Here is an 18,082-nt window from a genome sequence, read left to right on the forward strand (position 1 = left end):
TGTTCTGCCGGTCACAAATAATCCCACCCAGTATTAATTGTGAGGTTTTTTAAAAAAAATAAAAAAAAAGGTAAGATGTCAAACCGGTCGACTGGGATCAGGAAGCCACCATAGGGCATTTTAATTTCCACTGTCCTCAATACAGGTTTGATGACATCCATTACAAAATATTACACGTTTGAATTCCACAGAGTGAAATACAATGACGTGGTGTAGAAGAATGCTGTATGAAGAGGCGTGGCACTGCTCTTCGACACGCTTAAGACCAAATAACGTGTTTTACGTTGCCTCGATCACATATGTTTTATGTATCACACTTCAGAAAGACGTGCGCTACAATATGAAGATATTTTTGAAAAGTCAATTTTTTTTAATTTTTGGCGTCCTACCTCAAACGCTTGAGGGATGGGGAGCACCACTATCTAATATTGGCCCGGTTCGGAAATATCGTAGATCCGGACCTGGTGCACAGAGCAGTCTAAGTTGTAGTGGGGAGGTGGTAGCCTCCACGTGACCCCTGTTTACGTTAAGTAATTTTCCTGTTTCCTCTTCGTTTATTGCTATCACGTCAAATGAAAACAAAACGGATCTCTGTGGTCGGGAGCTATCAAGTGAATTAAAATACATACTCATAATTACGGAAGGCTAAAATAAGTTATTAGTTTCAGATTTTATTTTGTTTCTACCTTTATGACAGTCAAGCGTTAATTGCCTTGCAGAACAATGAAGTTATCTTTGTTGGTTTGTTAAAGAAATTTGATTTTAATTAATCTTTTCTGCTGAGGCACTCAATTTATTTGAAACGAAGTGTTTAATTCCACACTATTGCCTAGTTTCAACTGTTCGCTACATTTCAAGTGCCTGTTTTCATCATCTAGCAGGTATGGCATTATGCCATAATAAAGAACCAATTATGAGATAATACTGTACTGGTACATCTGAATCTGGACATACGAATGGGCACTTCAAGCCGTATTATGCATTTTAGTAGGGTTTACAAAATTCCCATGCTCTTGGAGTATCCTCTAAAGTCTTGTTTCTTTTATGACATAATGTAACATCTTTTAATGTTTTACACGTATGAACGTACGGGCTTCCTGTGTCATCGTAGCTGCGCAAGCACGGCGACGCTTGTCATCTGGCGTAACTGCTGAAACGCATATAACATCGCAGGAAAATATTCCGAATGGTTGTTTGAAAAGCGTTACTTTCAGGTAAAGTAAATTTCCTTTTACACAAGATGAACTCTGTGCGCCAATGTCCGATGAATTTCTTAAAACAGAGCGTTTGACTCTCATTCAAAATTCAAATCTTTGAGAACGACCATTTAGAATATTTTCGAGCCCAGGAGGTCAGACATTTATGTCGTTGTTAAAAAATTTACTGGCACATTTCTGCGATGTATCTTGAAGTGAAACATGCGCAAAAAAGATCAACATTACGTGTGAAAGCCTAGCTCCTCTTGCAGCTTATTAATCTTAGAGGCCAATATTATAGGGTACGTGAAAGCTTTGCTTTTCTTTTCTTTTAGTAACACTATGTATATTAATTTAAACCATTACCTTTCCCGATTTGTGTGTTCGCGCTACTTAACAGTGATGTTGCTATTGGCTGTCTACATCACGTGTCCTATGCTCTGAATATCCGCTGTCATCAGCTGGCGAGATGGCTTGACATGAGCTACAGCCGGCTTACAAAAGCGCATTGCAATCTCGATTTCAATTCTACGGAAAGTAACATGCGGTGTTTGGTGGAATTCGAATTTATACTTTCGTAATACGAAATATGCAGTGTACATGTTGCTGCACATCGGACACCTTTCCAAAACGTGTTTTTTCCCCTGAGTTTAGTTTTCTAAAGTGCCGGGAAATTCTACGCCGGTGTAAGACCACATTCACTGAAAGGATTGATAACTTTTACAGTTCTGAGGAAAAGTATACTGTTACTTAACAAGGAAAAACTGTATTTTCATCCGGGAGAAAGTGTATTTTTAACTGGGAAATCTGGGAATTTTTTTTTCGTCGTCCACGTATACACCCTGTTTTAGGAATGCCAGTATAGTGTTAAAGCTGTTTTGTACCCACATGTGGATTCATAGCAACGGAAGCGAGAGCAGTAACTGTGGTAGCTTTGTCTGTGCGAGTGCTACAACGATTGCGTTTACGTGGGTTGAAACTTCCTGTTTCCTGAAGCATTGCAACAAGAGGAGAAAATGTCCATTGGGAAGGTGGGTTCTTCTCAGGGTATTGCTCTCTGTACAGTTCTGCTGCCTGCATAGCATTTCACCTACCTTCAACAACAACAACAACAACAAGAGAAGAAACATAATGTTGATGCAGTTTGTAGGAAGGAGAGCCTTTACTGTATGCCTACGCTACACAACAGTATTTAAAAGGACTAAACTACTGTACTAAATGTACCCATACATGAGAAAACAGTATTGCAATTACTGTTCTGCTAACTTATGTTTCTCACAGATGAGTAGCATTTCTACCTTCTCTTTGTTGGTGTGCATTCTAGTCACACAACTCTTCAACTGACAATGATTGCAGAATGACGGGTGTGCATTCTACTTATGTTTACATCTGTCCTCTGTCACTGTCAGCATGTGGATATGGTCCATTACCCCGAGTACCTGCACTGGGAGCGTCAATGTCAATGTTGTGTTACGTAATTAATAATGTTGTGTTTCAGTGAATGGTACGCTGTGATACATTTATGAGTATGTCTTTAGGAGAAGAAATGAATTGCCGAACAAAAAATACAGGGTGCAATTTACAAAGTCATACTGCTGTTCATATCTTTGTAAAAGACAAAGCTTCAATGAAAGCAGTTGTGCTGATTGATGTCCCCCTGATGGCTAAAGAACATTTGCTTGAAACATTTTGTAATTTGGATCTGGACAAACAGTTCTTCAGGTTGGTAAAGATAAATGGGACACCCTGTATACTCACCCAGAAAAGCGATGATTGAAATGTAAATTTCTCTTTCCTGTAGCAATATGGGTTTCAGAACATACAAAAGCAGTTTACCGTATTTGTGTTAATATAGTAATTGAAATGCATTGGTTTTTTGTGAGGTAGATTTGAACCAATGAGTATGTGTATAGGACCTTACGTTTCTCAGTGAGAATACTACATTATTTTTGGATGCGCATTACCATGGATGTTGCCAGCTTGATATGTGGTGCCAGCATTGTAATTAGCAAAGTACTGTACTTCAAATATAACTTACTGTATTGTAAATGGAATATATTCATTAATGTCAATATAAAAATCCATATTGTCACACTTTGTTGTTTGACAGTGTAAATTCCAGAGTTTCTGACCATCCTCTTCTAATATTATAGAGCAAAATCGGTCAATAAAACCCTCTGAGTGTGACTTGCTGCTACCTTGAAAAAACTTAAAACTGTGTAAGTTATCAATCAGTCAAGAATTTGATGCTGAAGAAGACATTGGGAATTTTTTAAATTAAAATAATTTTGCAATTTTCTAAAAAACTTTATGGCAGCTGTATTAGCTGTTAGCAGTGCTTTTATTACAGGATCACACGCAACTAGCATTGTGATAATTTAATCACATCTTTAGGTGTATACATCTATGAAAAAATATAGTATGAATTAGAAGGTTTAATAATGATAAAAATAAAGCAATTAACCAGAAAGGCAGGGTAACAAATACTCATATAACTAATTTAACAATGGTTCATTAAAATTGCAGTCTTCCAATGTTCAGGTGGTGTCCAAATTGCCAGACCCGCCTAAATTAGATGCTTACAAGAAACATTTCAATGGATAGCAGGCACAGAGTACATGAGCCATAGCTGTTGTTGTTGTGGTCTTCGGTCCAGAGACTGGTTTGATGCAGCTCTCCATGCTACTCTATCCTGTGCAAGCTTCTTCATCTCCATAGTCATAGCTCTGAAAAAAAAAGATGTGAAATAAGACCCTTGAGGAAAACTGTACAGAATAGAGCTATATTTGGATTAAAAAATATAACAACTCCCCAGTGATGGAAAATAAACAGATGCCTGCAAAAGATACATAGAGACATGACTATGCCTGAAGTAGGAAGGCCAGGCCACCTAACAGCCGATGTAATGTTATTGAAACTGCCAGCATGCAGTATGCCTTGGAGAAGTAGCCAACAAGATTAGATTAGATTAGATTAGATTAATACTAGTTCCATGGATCATGAATACGATATTTCGTAATGATGTGGAACGAGTCAAATTTTCCAATACATGACATAATTAGGTTAATTTAACAACATACTTAAGTTAATATAACAACTTTATTTTTTTGTGGTTTTTTTGTTTTTCTTTATTTTTTTATTTTTTTTATTTTTTTAATATTTTTGTTTTGTTTTTTTCTTTTTTTTCTTAATTTATATCTAAAAATTCCTCTATGGAGTAGAAGGAGTTGTCATTCAGAAATTCTTTTAATTTCTTCTTAAATACTTGTTGGTTATCTGTCAGACTTTTGATACTATTTGGTAAGTGACCAAAGACTTTAGTGCCAGTATAATTCACCCCTTTCTGTGCCAAAGTTAGATTTAATCTTGAATAGTGAAGATCGTCCTTTCTCCTAGTATTGTAGTTATGCACACTGCTATTACTTTTGAAGTATTTAAATGTGCCGCTAGAGAATGCAAGGATGGAGACAGAAGAAACACGATTACGTACCAACCGAAGGCTGGAAATTGATACAAAATAAATTAAGGTGGAAAACCACAGTGAGAAATATGACAAAGAAATAAAGAGCAATTACCGGGCATGCTGTAAGAGCCATGTTGTTGGCTGCTTCTGTTGGGCACACTACTGCCGGCAGTTTCAGTAACGTTATATCAACTGGATTGTTCGGTGGACTGGCCTTTCTGCTTCAGGCAGTCATGTCTCCATCATGTGGCTTTTGCAGGCATCTGTTGATTTTCCATCACTGGTGAGTCCCTAAGTTTTTCTATCGAAACATGGGTTTTATTCTGTATAGTTTTCCTCTGAGGTCTATATTTCATATCTCTCTCTCTCTCTCTCTCTCTCTCTCTCTCTCTCTCTCTCTCTCTCTCTCTAGTCCATACCCACAGTTCACAGTACTCGTGTACACTGCCTGTGCCTGCCACCCATTGGAATTTGGGTAGTTCTAAACGTTGGGAGACCATGTATTTTAATGAACCAGTGTTAAGTTAGTTGTGAGAGTATTTGTTGCCCTATCTTTCTGGTTAATTGACTTACTTCTGCCATTAATATACCTTCTAATTCATATCACATTTTTTCATAGATGTATACACCTGACAATGTGACTAAATCATCATGAAACTGGTTGTGTATGAGCCTGTAATAAAGGAACAGCTAATATGGCTACCGAAAAGTTTTTAGAAGATTTTAGTAGTTTAAAAAAATTAAAGCTGTGGATGCCCAAACCTTAAAATCAAATGTTCACACATTGCAAAAAGCAGTAAGATTGATGATTTTTTTTTTTTTTTGGGGGGGGGGGGGGGGGCGGAGACAATGTTTTTTAAGTACCGTAACAGCGGTATGGAAAGGGCAGGTTGCTACTTGCCATATAGGGGAGGCATTGAGTTGCGTACAGACTCAGTGAAAAAGAATACTAGATATATTCCTCCATTGTCTAAGTTTTTTTTCTCAAGCACAGGAACTGTCGTCTATGGGCACTGAGGCCCAACTGAAATGTTAAACTCCGCCTGACTCAATTTACTCATCCATCTGTGATTCAGCCCCACTGTTCCCAAATTACTTAACATAAACTTGCCAGATTTCCTAACCTTGAACCTTGCCTCACCAAAATTCCCCAAAGGCCTCAACATGGAACTGATTTCACAGCTTGAGAAAGAACTACAGTCCACCATTTAAAAATTGATCCTGACCTTTTAATCATACATGCCGACGAAGATTCCACCGCTGGCCACGCAGCACAGAGATCTCCTGACAGGTGGACTCCACCAGTTATCATATGAGAGTACATCCACCTTTAATCCTTGGCGCAGTTACCGTATTCCAAAAATACAGCAAGATCGCTAGTCCCTCCTCAGATACATGGCTCCATCCCAGAACCTCTGTTTTTCCTGATAGGGTTTTCAAAACACATATTCTGGAACAATTTGTGGAATTAATGGCATTATGATGGCACTGGAAAGGATTCACAGGCATCACCGTACAAGGTTTCTTGTTTGTGGCGACTCACTTAGTGCCCTAAAAGCTCGTCACCAAATGTATCCAGTAGTCCAGTGGATTCAGCTCATCCATGACTCCTTACAGTGGCTCAAACACCATGGCTAGGTGGTGATCTTTTGATGGGTGTCTGGCCACTTATAATAGGGTACAAGGATAAGACATGGCCTACAAAGCAGCCGAGGAAACATGTCAGGATGGTCTTGTCCATCAGTGTCCCATCCTGTTGCGTGCCGTCATCTCATTTTCTGACTGACACATCACGTGTCAGTGGGAGATTGAATGGTTGAAGGTGTCAGGAAACAAATCGACCACACGGGCATGGTGGACTTCATGTCAAGCTCACTGCTGGAAGGAGGTTCTTTCTTACCAGGCTGCACAATGGACATAGCACTTTAGCACATGGCTTCCTCCTCCTGGTGGAAGGATCCCCCACTGTGTAAGGTTTGTGGTGTGCCACTTTCAGTTCAGCATATTTTGCCAGCATGTGTCTTAACGTACTGATATCAGGCCAGCCCTCAGGCTTGATTGAGATCCACCCACCATCCTTGCCAATACAGATTCCAGTGTTAGAAGAGTGGTGAAAGTTTGTGAACTGTCAGGCCACATCTGTAAATTGGTAGGAAAGGGAGGCAGCCTTTAATGCATTATAAACTGCTCCGCATGTGGGGATAGCCTTCTTCCCCACCCATGAGATTGGCATGCTGACTTTTCATCAGGGTGCTGATGACCATGATGTTAGAGTGCCCCCACCTAAATTCAACGTAATCATCGTTTTTGTCCTTATGCCTCAATGAACACACAATTCTTTTAACACGAAAAAGTGTTTTGATCTCCTCAGTTTCACGGTGAACATTTTTCACTGTACTAAAAATATTCTCGCAGTACATGCAGATAAAATATCTGGTAATCTATCCATGGATGTAAAGTATCAGAGACAGCATTCCGTCAGAGTGTATAGCATATTAGCCAGTTTTAGTTATAGTTACCTGCATTTCGTCCTCACCAGTAGTATGTTCAACACTGTTAGTTCTTCAGATTTTCTGGTCGGATTCAATAGGTTGTCTTCTAAAGATTTTGCTGTAGAAATGAGTGTTGAAAGAGGCTCAACTTGTTCCCATCTATAAGATGTGCCCCAGGACAGTTGCATAGACATTTTTCAGTGAAGTCTATTTCTTATAGTATTATGACATAAAAATTGTGATCAAATATGAAATCCTATTTGGGAACTGAATTGCTACTATGTGGGAATAAAAATGGGTTTTCAACTATCATCACTAGCAGAATCAAATGTGTTCTGCTCCTTCACGTATTTGGAAGGCAATTGTTTGTTGGGTCCAGATTGTTGTTCTTGACTTCCAGAAGTGGATGCAGTTAAATGTTGTCACATGGTAGACCAAAGAATTGTCATGGGATATTCAGACATGTTTGTGGTTGGATTGAAGGCTGCTAGTAAACACAACACAGTAAGTCTCCAGTACTAATGGGAAGACATTGTCTGAAGTGGAAGTAGGAACCCTGCATGTCATAGTAATGTAATGAGAGCCATACTGTTCATAATAAATGTATGTTTTGGCAGACAGTATCTTCACCTTTGAGGCAGTTTGCAGAGGACAGTGTGTAAGGGGAACAGAGGAGTGGGGATGCATATGGTTTTAAAAAACTGGATTTGAAATGCACACATGATGATGACTGGCACATGGTGCAGATACTAGTAGCTGACTTAAAATGTAAATGTTAAGTAAGGCCTGTGAATGTTTGGTTACATGATCAACAGTCATTTGTAGGGAAGGCTCTTAAAAGAATAAGATTTATTGCAAGAATCTTGATGCACTCGTGAATTGTGTAATTTTTAAAGCCAAATTCGTCTACTCCCATAAGAATTTTTTGCATCAGTTTTATGAACTTAAGAAGTTGTTCCAACAGAAGAGACAGAAAATTCAGCAAAGTTTTTTTAGAGAGTATAAGTGTGTCACAGAATTGCTCAAAGAACCACAGTGAGAGATCCTAAAAGGAAAAAAAAAAAAAATCTCCAGAGTGCCCACATTCCTAAACAATATAAGAAATGTATTAACTCATCCCATCCACATTTTGTAAAATGAGCAGTATGGTAAAATTAGAGAAACTGAGATCTACACAATGAGGTATTGATAATCTTTCCTCCTGCATACCATTTACAAGAACAGGGGAAGTGATTCTGGTACACCCTATATGGCTCTGAAAATTGTTTTGAGAGTACACAAGTAGTGAACATAGGATGTTGAATCTATGCTGTACTACTACCCCTTCTTTGCCTCTAGTCTAACTGTCCTACTATCTTCTGTATTTTTTGTGGATTGTGTTGGGAATAGGCTTGCAGCAGTTTTTGTCTGTTAAAATAGGTGATGAAAAAGAGTACCAACGTAGCCAAGCCCAACAACACGATGATTTGGACCTCATTTTGTTTTAACTATTATGCAAAACTACTATAGCCCACCGACCATGCAGAGATTGCATTACTGCTGCTGCCAGTCACTCACCTTGCATCCTGTGGAGTCAGTATCCATTCTTCCTGGAGTGCAGGGCTCTGGGCAATGGTAACTATGCAAAGTGGCACTCATGAGGGAAATCTTCAGTTAGAGTGAACAAAAACTGGACTGATTGTTTAAAAATGAAAAACCAAAAAACAATCTGGCAGTTCTGTTTGATCTGGACTGCTCGTCGAATATAGGTGTGCCCAGGTGGATAGCACACCAACCCAGCAGGATCTCATAATGTGCAGCCCTAGCCTTCAGCAATGACAGTGGAATATGTGTGGAGTTTTTTCGATTATGACATCTGAATTATATTGTACTTACTGAAATGAAGAACTAAAGAACTAACCTATGATACTCCACACACCATACTCCGAAGTATAGACAAAGCTCAGATGCATTTGCTGTCATTGTCTACACATAGGAATCCCTGGAATATCTGCTAATGGATACTTTAAGACAGATCCCATGAGTATTGCTGAACTTCTGGCAGAACTCTTTTCCACAATGTCTGCCTCTAGTAATTACCATTTTAATTTTAAATATCACACACACTTGGCAGAAGCAACACTTCAGCCTTTCCCTCTCAACCACTATGAACTTGAAACTTCCTTTTAATGACTGTGAACTAAATAGTAATTATGCTTTGTTGATGACACATCCCAAAGACGTATCAAAATACATGCTCTAATGCCACACCACCTCAACAAGAACAGTAATATGATGGAGATCCTTAATTAAAAATGACGAGGAAATGTATTAACCACACTTTCAGTAGCAGAGAATTACAATACTCATCTTGAAACTAGAATAATACACATTAACAAATAACTACAAACCAGTTTATCTACAAATGGTAATTATTGAAAACAATCTTAACAGGTGCTTCAATTGGTGCATGGAATTCAAAAGTTTTTTGTGTAATTTCCCCTGCATGCAGTTTTCAAAAATCCTGGTCTTTCACTGATGCTCTTCAGCATCTAGAACCTGTCGTCTGAGGCACTGTTTTACACAGCACACACTGGGTCAGTGTTCTACATAAAGCATACGGGCTATCACATTGTGTTCATATTTACACAACTGAGGTTTTCTTGGTGCTTATTGTTTTTATAGAACTCTATCACTCATACTGTTCGTGATGAAATTGGCTATGGCCCTTAGCAACTATACTTCAGAGAACAGGATTCGGCTGACTCCAGTGCAGAGTGCTACCCTCCTTGTATGATAGCAAGAACTGATTTTGTACTCACTATGGCTCCCACAGTATCTCTAGCATGATGTAAGGGGGATTTCTATTCATATTGCAGTTCTACATCACTGCACACAAGAAAATAGTAACTTCAGGAAGCTATACAGAAGGCACGAGAAGAACCGGTAATCAAGGTATCAGTTCTCATCAATGAAATTCCATGTTGTGCAGTACTGCACATACCCAGCTTGAGGCAAACTGCTTTAAACAGTGTGTTCCCTCATACTAGGCACCCAGTTTTCTCTTTTAGTCTATCTGGCATAGGAAACACATGGCAGATGTTAATTAAAACGGTAAAGCTTCAGTGATTTGAAACTCACTACCACACTCTTCCTTGCACCATAAGTACATTGAGATCATTATATTATTCTGGTACACTACGTAGCTTCTAAAATACTTCATGGGGGCTAGTGGAATAAAAATGTGAAGGTAGGTGTATCAGAAATACATTTAAATTCAGATTGTATTTTATCTTGTGCAACTACTTCTTTGTCTTAAGATTTCTCGTATGGAAGTCAGTAGTCATCATAGAGGTACCAACTGCTGGTGCATAGTGACTTAAGATGTGTCAGAGGGTGCTACATCCAATATTCTCTGCAAATGCTATATCAGTCAAACTATGTACGAAAAGTTCAACAGTCAGTTGAGTTAACAATGAATTACCAATGTAAGTAGCAAATTCTCATAAAGAAAAATGTACAGAATTAAAATAATAGTAAGTTTTTCCTTTTGTGTAAAATTATTCCTCCCCCCCCCCCCCCCCCCTTCTTAGCAGTGTCATTATAAACATTGCTCATGTAAGAGATTTTAAACCCGGATTACTTTGTTAATAACATCTACCTTTTTTGGTAATGACCAACATCTACTATCTCCTGAGCAAAAAGCAATTGAAAGTTAATTACTATTGATTGTAGGGAATTTGCTGCTTCAAACTATCATATACAAGGTGAAACATACATAGTTGTGGAAAAAATATTAACACCACATTCCAGTGAGATCTATTGTTCTGTGATGGCTTTGATGCCTGGTAACTGGAGAACAAACTGATCTTTCATTTTCACCTTTCATGAAAAATTGCAGAACTAAGGTAATGCACTCGGTCACCCAAATACCCTCATGCACACAAACACCCGTAAGACTTTCATCCGTGCGTTGAACAGGTAAACTTTGTCAGTTTAAAGCCAAGGAAATCCATCTCACTGTGATCTGGTTGCCGATTGAATTATGTTAACAGAAATTTAAGTACATTTGAAAATAATTGACAACAGTGGTAGTTCCATAGACTGAGCAGAGTGGAGATGGGATGGGGGCATATGTTATTGCTCATGCTTTAAAGTGTTAAATACTATGATGAGCAAGCATAATTCTAAAACAGATGTGCACTAACTTTCTGTGAAAAATATTGTAATATTTTTTTAATTCATATTACACACCACACCACCTGTACTGTGCACCCATTTTTGTGTGAGGTGGTGTTGGAGAGAATCTCCCCCCTCCCCCCCCCCCCCCCCTCTCTCTCTCTCTCTCTCTCTCTCTCTCTCTCTCTCTCTCTCTCTCTCTCTCTCTCTCTCTCTCTCGATGAGGAATTTCACCTTAAACTGTAACCCCACAAGATGATGACTGTACCACTAATATTGTATGAACAATTCTCCTCTTATTTTCCAGGAAATTCTCAAAGCTACGAAAATTTATGGAGAAATTAGAAAACTGCAATTATGCCGTTGAGCTTGGTAAACAGCTTAAATTTTCTTTGGTTGGCATTGCAGGCCAGGATATAAATGATGGAAATGCTACTCTCACACTAGGTAAGTTATGATATTGAAAGAACGAATTTTCTAAAATCTTGTATGTAAGGTTAAACAATGGATATACTGTTAGTCTCTTGTCGCACTTCTCTAGGTGTCTCGTGTAATTTATATTGTATCCCTTCTTTTTTGAGATACTGAGTGAGATAATTTACAATCCCACACAGGGTTATAAGGAATGACAAATCAGAGCACCAGGGACCTACTGGTGAAGGAGGTAACAACTCTTTAGAGCTTTGAATTGTGAGTTTTTGTAATTTTTACCAACTGCACATTTCCCTTATAATCATTGTGAGCACAGATTATTACTGTTTCCTTTTCCCAAGTTGATTATAGAAGGCAGAATGGCTTAATTACATTTGGCCATTCTAGCACCAGTGATTGCCAACCTTGAATAGTATGTAGATCTCTGTATATTTTAATCCTCCTTTGTCAGTCCTAATTAAGACTTAATTGTTCCCCCACTCACTTTGGGCAAATTGTGGGAACAAATTCTGGGATAGGTCCATATAAAGATCATCACCTTCTGTCCTCCCATTGGGCATGGGTACTCCCGTACCATGCTTACAGGCAGCTGCAGGTAGTGTAGGCTACGTGGGAGATGGCTCTATTGTGCACATTCTGAAAATGCGCAAGATGCTTTGCCAACTCTGCCCACATATGTTTACCTTGTGCCCTGTAGTCAGGCAAACTATGCCCTGGCTGTTCCCAGGTGGGCTCATGAGGTGGCACTGTCATCACTAGTAACTATCTCAAACCCCCTAGTAAATACCTCACTTCCTCCTCCCCACTCACTGTCTCTTCCTTGTCCTGATATTCAACCTGTCACTCTCTCCACCACCTCCTTGCTCTCCCATCTCTCTCACTGTTTGCCTGCTCCCTTTGTCATTTAAAACAGGTTTTTATTAAGTTTATAGCAATTATGCAGTTTTGTGCTTTTGTTTTTGTCATTTTGTAACTTCATACTGACCTAATCAAGATTTTATTCCCTAGTTTATCAATTTAATAGTCATTTAAAATTCTTTGTACCTGTTGTTCACACCTTTCCAGCAGTCACTTCCCTCTTTATCATTTGACATTACTGTAGGATTTTTCCTGTGTGCGCATTTATGTAATTAATTAAATGTGTAATGATAGTTGTGTGTCTTACTAAAATTAGATGCCAAGTCATTTAAGCTCCAAGATACCCTTTTGAAAAGCTACAACTAGTAACCTGTATTCTGTAAATGTTTCAACCTTTTTTTAAAATTTAATTAATATACTATTTTTAGAGATGCACAGCTGAGAGCGTTTCAGAGGTATTCATATCACCCTCATTTAACTTGTTTTGTTTCATATAGCTCTTATATGGCAGCTCATGAGAGCATATACGCTGTCTATATTGACCCAGCTGGCTAATACAGGAAGTCCAATAGTAGAAAAAGAAATTGTTACGTGGGTCAACAATAAACTTTCACAAGCTAGGAAGAAAAGTACACTGAAGAATTTTCAGGTAATCAGATATAAGACATTGCATTGTTTCCATTAAAGAGATATGCTTGTGCACATACTTCTTTGTTATGTACTGAACTTAAGCTTTACAGACATTTATTGTCAACTTTTTTATGGGAACTGAGTAACTTACAGCACACCAACTATGGAGTAACAATACGATATTGCAGTGCCTGTGTTCAGAAGTACAGTGCAATGCTCCTTTGGACATGTACGAAAGTCCAAAGGAACAAGCACTGTGCCAACTACAGCCATTATGAAATACATGAGATGTATTCACAGCTGTGAATATGGGCAACCATCAGTTGTAAAATGGAATGATGGCAATTAAAATTTGTGCTGGACAGGGCCTCAAACCCTAGATTGAGCGATCACCTCACCCTCAGGCTCTGAGTATGCTTCATGGCCAGACCTAAACTTCCATGTGAAACCTGCACTATTACATCCATTATGTATATTCCTGTAAAAGGGAGATATTTTAATTGAAAGTTGATTGCCTGGTGTCAGTAGATGCATGCATGAACATTGCACTGTACTTCTGGACAACACAGGCATTGCAATATCATATTTATCCACAGATTCCAGGCAAGTGATTTTCAATTAAAATGTCTTCTTTGTACAGGAATATACATAATGAATTATGTAAGAGTGCAGGTTGTAGACAAGTGGTTGATGTCATGTGGAAGTTTCGGTCTGGTGTGAAGCATGCTTTGGTAGCTTACTGGTTAAGGTGACAGTTTGTGATAAGCAGGAAATCCGGGTTTGAGACCCAGTCTGGCACAAATGTTCATTGTTGTCATCCATTTCACAGCTAATGGTTGTCCTTATTCTTAACTGTGAATACATTTCATATATGGAGTGACAAGTAGAATTTTATTACCAAAGTATGGATGAAACCTTCAATTATAGGAGTAACTTCACAACTTGAGATATTAAAATGGGAATAATGACACATTTTATTGGTTTATAATTTCACAATTGTACAAAGAAAGCATTATGCAATCAAAAGCATTGTATACTGTGTTCAGGCTTATTGTTCTAGATCACCTTTCATCCACTGAAGGATTCTGTTGTGGTCAGTTGAAATGTGTGACACTTAACAATTACTTTTATAAAGTCTTGTTAGAGATCTTGCGAAATAAGCGAATCCATCTTTATAACATAACTACTTCAGTAATAAATATTGTGTATATATGATGCGAGATTAGTATTTCCAGTTGAAGTACAATAATTGTATAGATAGCTGATTTTATGAGTGTTGCCAAGCACATTACAAACTAATTTGGATATACACTGATCCTTGTTCGCTGGATCAAAGTTTATTGTGATATAGTAGTGTAGTCCTGAACTAAGGTCAAAATTGACCTCCAGTCAGCAAAGTGTAAACAATCGCCTTTCAATGTTTCTGCCACTGGAATTGATGCTTTCATGTTTGATAAATGAACCAGTGATGAAACATACTATTCTTCTACATATCTCTCTATACTGGTTGATCAAAAAGTCAGTATAAATTTGAAAACTTAATAAACCACGGAATAATGTAGATAGAGATGTAAAAATTGACACACATGCTTGGAATGACATGGGGTTTTATTAGGATGGCGCTCCATCCCATATTGCTAGACGCGTGAAAGATCTCTTGCGCGCGTCGTTTGGTGATGATCGCGTGCTCAGCTGCCACTTTCGTCATACTTGGCCTCCCAGGTCCCCAGACCTCAGTCCTTGCAGTGGTGGAACTAGCAGTATGCCTTTGATCTGCTTTGATTGCTTCCTTTAATCCAACCTTGTCAAACAAGGGTTCTGTACGTACTACTCTTTATAGATCAGCTGTGCTTCCCTAGAATTTTCCCAATTAACCGTAGTTGACTTTTGACCTCCTCTACTACTGACCGTATGGGTTCATTCCATTTCATATTGCTTTGCACCTTTACTCCTATACGTTTCATTGATGTGATTGTGCCAACCACTAATACTGTATCTGAATGTTTTCTCTTACTCATCTGCATTAACTTCCACTTTCCTTCATGTAGAGCAGGGGTGTACAGACTTGCTAGTACTGTGGACTGCAAGCACCTCCTGTTACTACACAAGGCCCCTAGAAAAATAAAACCAGTGGAAAAATGCTATCGTAGCACAAAAAATGCAAATATTTTCCTGCTTATTTAAAAGGGAGACTGAAAACTGGGGTACCAGCTGCCACATTCTACCTCTCTCAGCTCCTGTAAAAATTATTCCAAAAATTTTGATGTGCAAACATATTTGCATGTTTTTAACATGAAACTCACCTCAGATTCCCACAAGCTCCCATAACTGTAACTCACACCCTCTAATCCATCACTGTAAGTTGAAACTTCCTGGCAGAATAGAACTGTGTGCCGGACCGAGACTTGAACTCGGAACCTTTGCCTTTCGCTGTGTCCTCTTTCTCTCACGCTGCCATTGTGTCCTTCGCTCTTTCTATAACACAACCACTCTCCACTGTCTTCCAGTATTTGTTACTTTTCTGTCTCTTTGCCACTGCTACTGTCTTCTCCCTCAGCATAGAAAAGTGGGAATATGTTCGAATGCCAAAATTTTTAAAAGTACTGAGGAAGGTAAAATGAGGCAGTCTTTTAAATAAACATGCAAATATGTTTATTTTTTGTGCAAAATTAATTTTGGTTATTTGCTTTGCATAGCCATTTTGCAATCCGCTGCTGGATTTTGGTCCACTGCTGGCGGTGAAAAATTTTTTTTTTTTTTTTTTTTTTTTTTTTTTTTTTTTTTTTTTTTTTTTTTTGGGGGGGGGGGGGGGGGGTTCCTGAGAACTGCTCATGAACTAACGATGTCTCCATAAGTCATATCAAGCCCGCTGTCGACCACATCAAATGCAAAAAGAACCAACCGATTTGCTCCATTTGTCTAAGCAGGAGGAAGTATGTAATGTTCATTGCCCCCACCCCCCACCCCCGTACTGTAGAATAGTGACACTAAGACAATCCTTCTGTTGTGTATGCAAGTCGTCCGTAGTCCAAGGGCTATCCAAAACAATTGACCCTACCTTTTTATCAGCGATAGAACCAGAGGTATGAGCACCAGAAAATTCCATTTTTATGCGCAGTGTTTGGAAATGCTGTCGCACGTGTACTGATAAACAATAGTTTTTAAAAAAATAGTTTAAATCACTTGTTTCATAAATGGTATTACTGGAATATGCCATTTAGTGGTTTACACAAGACCCTCCCACCACATTTTCTGGGAGGGAAAAAAAAGGTGGTTGAAATAAAAAAAAATTAAAATTAAAGAACAAACGAAGAGAGGTGGGTTGCCATCAGATCAAAGGTGGACCACATGTGGTCTGCAGGCTGTGCTCTGAGCATTTCTGATTTAGAGCAAACTGTTATTCATAACAACAAAATGCAAATTCAATCTAAATCATCGAGTATCCTTGTACAGTCACTCGATGACAGCACTTTCCTGTACACTATAGCTTCATTAGCAAAAAGTGGCAGATTGCTGCCCATTGTATCCACCAGACCATTTATGCACATAGAGAACAAAGAGCAGTGCTATTGTACTGCTGTATCTGCCCCCCCCCCCCACCCCCCACACATATTTTTCTTCATCTTTATGTTGTGAGTGCTTCTTAGCGAGCATCTAGACGTATCTTGCAGATTCTCTTGATGAGATCTCTCTCTGTTTTTTTTTTTTTTTAATTACAGAGGGTGGACAATATCCGTGCACGATATGAACATTCATTGTCCAGTTGAACATACTTGGTTCTATTAGTTGAAGTATTCGATCCACTCATGTATTTGAGAACATATTCCATATGCTGAGACTTTAACAGTATGCATTGAGGCACTGTTCAAATGCTTTCTGGAAAGTTAGGAATATGGAATCTTCGTGTTACTCTTCATACTTGTTTTGCAGGATGTTGTGCAAGAAAAGAACAAGTGGGAGTTTTACACGAGCAATGCTTTTAAATCTATGCTGATTGCTGGACACAAGCTTTTTTGTTTCAACGAAATTTATTATATTCAGACTTAGAATATGCTCAAGAATACTGAAGCAGACTGACTTAAAGGATATTGGTCTGTAATTTTGCGAGGCTGTTCTTTTACTTTTCTTATTTACATGTGTTACCTTCACTTTTTTCTAGTGACTTGGGACTTTGTGCTGGGCATGAGAGTAACAATAACTGTGAGTTAAGTGTGGAGTCAGTGACACAGAGGACCCTCTGTAAAACCAAACTGAGATTACACCTGTACGTGATGACGTATTTGTTTTCAACTCTCAGTGACTTCTCAATAACAGTGATGCCTGTTTGTTAGCCTCCATATATGGGAATGAATGCGACAATGAAACAATTATATGTAATACTCATGCATGCATGAATGATTTTTTAAATACAAAATTTTAACCTTCTATTTTCATTTTCCTGTCTTCTATTTCGACAACAAAGTAGTCGACAAATGACTGAATACAAATAATCTACTCACGTAGTCATTTTACATAGGACCATAGTTTTCTTGGATTCTCAGCAAGATCTTCCACTTCTTCGGATCTGCTCTACCTCCATTAATCCCATTAGGTAGGTGACCCATACTAAAAAGCATTATTCAAAAGGTTGTATCTGGTTTTTGTAAGCTACTTCCTTTGTGGATGGATTAAATCTTCTAAGGAATTATCCAATGAATACATGAAGCCTGCTTTTGTTAAACTGTTTTTATGTTTAAATTGCTTGTGATGCATACTCCTTAATAGTTTGATTGTAAATGTTTGTAGTGAATAATTTACTATCAACCATGTAATAAAATGGTAAATGGTCTTTCTCCCTATTTTGTCATTGTATG

The 18,082-nt window shown here is 38.4% G+C and overlaps 1 protein-coding gene across 2 annotated transcripts in view; it reads left to right on the forward strand.

Annotated features, from left to right (window-relative positions):
• Window positions 1-18,082, forward strand: part of LOC124721183 (plastin-2) — a 233,724-nt gene that overhangs the window by 178,084 nt on the left and 37,558 nt on the right. For both annotated transcript variants that reach the window (XM_047246023.1, XM_047246022.1), the window contains exons 9-10: window positions 11,617-11,756; window positions 13,097-13,248. In XM_047246023.1, coding sequence (XP_047101979.1) covers window positions 11,617-11,756; window positions 13,097-13,248 — 292 coding nt within the window. The remainder of the gene's footprint in view (window positions 1-11,616; window positions 11,757-13,096; window positions 13,249-18,082) is intronic.

This window comes from Schistocerca piceifrons, chromosome X (assembly GCF_021461385.2).
Source record: "Schistocerca piceifrons isolate TAMUIC-IGC-003096 chromosome X, iqSchPice1.1, whole genome shotgun sequence".
Taxonomy (NCBI): domain Eukaryota; kingdom Metazoa; phylum Arthropoda; class Insecta; order Orthoptera; family Acrididae; genus Schistocerca; species Schistocerca piceifrons.